The sequence below is a fragment of the Malurus melanocephalus genome, unplaced genomic scaffold (assembly GCF_030028575.1).
Source record: "Malurus melanocephalus ecotype Western Australia unplaced genomic scaffold, MMel_1.1 scaffold_267, whole genome shotgun sequence".
Taxonomy (NCBI): Eukaryota; Metazoa; Chordata; class Aves; order Passeriformes; family Maluridae; genus Malurus; species Malurus melanocephalus.
In genome coordinates, this window is record NW_026623499.1 from 597,908 (window position 1) to 599,885 (window position 1,978).

At 49.9% G+C, this 1,978-nt stretch overlaps 1 protein-coding gene across 3 annotated transcripts in view; it reads left to right on the forward strand.

The window, feature by feature from the left end:
- The first annotated feature begins 6 nt into the window (after positions 1-6).
- The window catches only part of MEIS2 (Meis homeobox 2), a 169,346-nt gene continuing 167,374 nt past the window's right edge, over positions 7-1,978 (forward strand). For all 3 annotated transcript variants that reach the window (XM_057376006.1, XM_057376004.1, XM_057376005.1), the window contains exons 1-2: positions 7-247; positions 1,323-1,555. In XM_057376006.1, coding sequence (XP_057231989.1) covers positions 236-247; positions 1,323-1,555 — 245 coding nt within the window. In that variant the 5' untranslated portion in view covers positions 7-235. The remainder of the gene's footprint in view (positions 248-1,322; positions 1,556-1,978) is intronic.

Consider the following 1,978-nt stretch of genomic DNA (forward strand, 5'->3'; position numbering starts at 1 on the left):
AAAAAAAAGAAGAAAACACAGAAACTCATCGTGGTTCTTGACTGTTTTTTATATATTGTTGTTGTTATTGTTGTTGTTATAATTATTATTTACCCATATTGGAGGATAGTAGAAGTCTATAAGTGGGTTGCAAAAAAAAAAAAAAAAGGAATCTTCTTCACTCTAAATCACTTTCTTTGCTGGACTGGGATATTAAATATACGACACATCCAGGAGTTTATTGGAGCGCAGACTGATGGCGCAAAGGGTAGGTTTAAATCTCCAACACTTACCTATATATAAATCCTCTCTTAAGAGGGGCCTGTCCGATTTGCTCTCCTCTGTTGCTGATGATGATGGCGGCCACTATTAAAAAATAGCAGCAAAAATTATTCACTGGCTTTTTTGTGTGTGTGCATGAGTGTCTCTGTGTGTGTGTGTCTCTCTGCAATTGTTCCACGCTTTTTTCTTCTCTAGCTTTTTCCCCAGCAGCGCGATTTCCCTGCTCTCTGCCTGCTCAGTAGCACGGGTTTCACAGGGGAAAGCTTGCTGCTGCTGCTGCTGCTGCCGCCGCTGCTACTGCTGCTGCCTAAGACTAAGAAATACATATGTGTGTCTGTGTATATACGAATGTATATATATGTATACACATATAGCTGCTTTTTTTTTTTTTTTTTTTTTTTTTTTTTTTTTTTTTTTTTTTTTTTTTTTTTTTTTGTTTTTTTTTTTTTTTTTTATTTTTTTTTTTTTCCCTCTGGCTTTGACAAGGACAAGGGGAATTGCTACTAAATAATGTTTCTGGTAACTTTCAGATTATTTCCCCCTTTATCTCCCCCCCTCCCCCGATGCACCCTACCTTTCCTCTCTCCTTCCTAGTGTTGATTTATTTATCTAGTTGCTTTTGATTCAGCTTGGTTTTTGTTTTTGTTTTTTTTTTTTTTTTTTTTTTTTTTTTCTTCTTTTCTAATGCAGAGTAACTGTAGTTTCTCTCCTCCGTTTCCTTCCTTTTCATCCCCGTTTCCTTGTTAGGGTTTCTCGTGCCCGTGCTGAAGAGGACCATCTTCCCCCACACACGCAGACAGGCATACACACTTTCCCCTTTTACCTCTCCTAGCACCCCCACTCCTCCCTCAGCACCTCCAGCCCCTGCTCTCGGTCTCAGTTGATTTCATTTTGAACATTTCTCTTTCTGTTGTGGCTGTTCTTGTTTTGTTTTGCTCTGTTTGTATCTGTCCGGGTGCTTTACTCTCTTCTGACTTTTGTTGTTGTTGTTTGTTTGTTTTTTTTATTCCCCCCTCTCCTCTTTCTTTTTCTTTCTTCTCCTCCGGCCCGTTTTTTGACAGTACGATGAGCTGCCCCACTACGGCGGGATGGACGGAGTAGGGGTGCCGGCGTCCATGTACGGGGACCCCCACGCCCCCCGGCCGATCCCCCCGGTGCACCACCTCAACCATGGGCCGCCGCTCCACGCCGGACAGCACTACGGCGCCCACGCCCCGCACCCCAATGTCATGCCGGCCAGCATGGGCTCCGCTGTCAACGACGCTCTGAAGCGGGACAAGGATGCGATCTACGGGTAGGTGCCGCCGGGCCACYCGGCGCCAGGGCCCGGCCGCGCAATGCCGGTGTCCGCGGAGGGGCCGGGGCAGGAGCGGGGCGGGCGGGCGGCGGGGGTTCCCGCGGAGCCGCGGCGGCTGCGGCCAGCCGGGCCCCGGAGCGGAGTGGGGCGGGGGGAGCCCGGAGGGTCCGGAGGGAATGCGGCCGCGGGGCAGCCCCCAGCCGCCCGCTCCGGAGGGAGACCTGCGCGCTGGCTGGCGATCCCGGGACGAGGGCGATCCCGGGACGAGGGCGATCCCGGGACGAGGGCGATCCCAGCCTGGCTCAGCTGAGGTGCCAGCACCCACGGGAAACGGGTGCTGGAAAACAGAGCTCTTGGGGAGTGAGGCTGGCTTGGGGAGAGGTAGTATTGCCTTGTCCTTCCATTTTTCTTTTTTTTTTT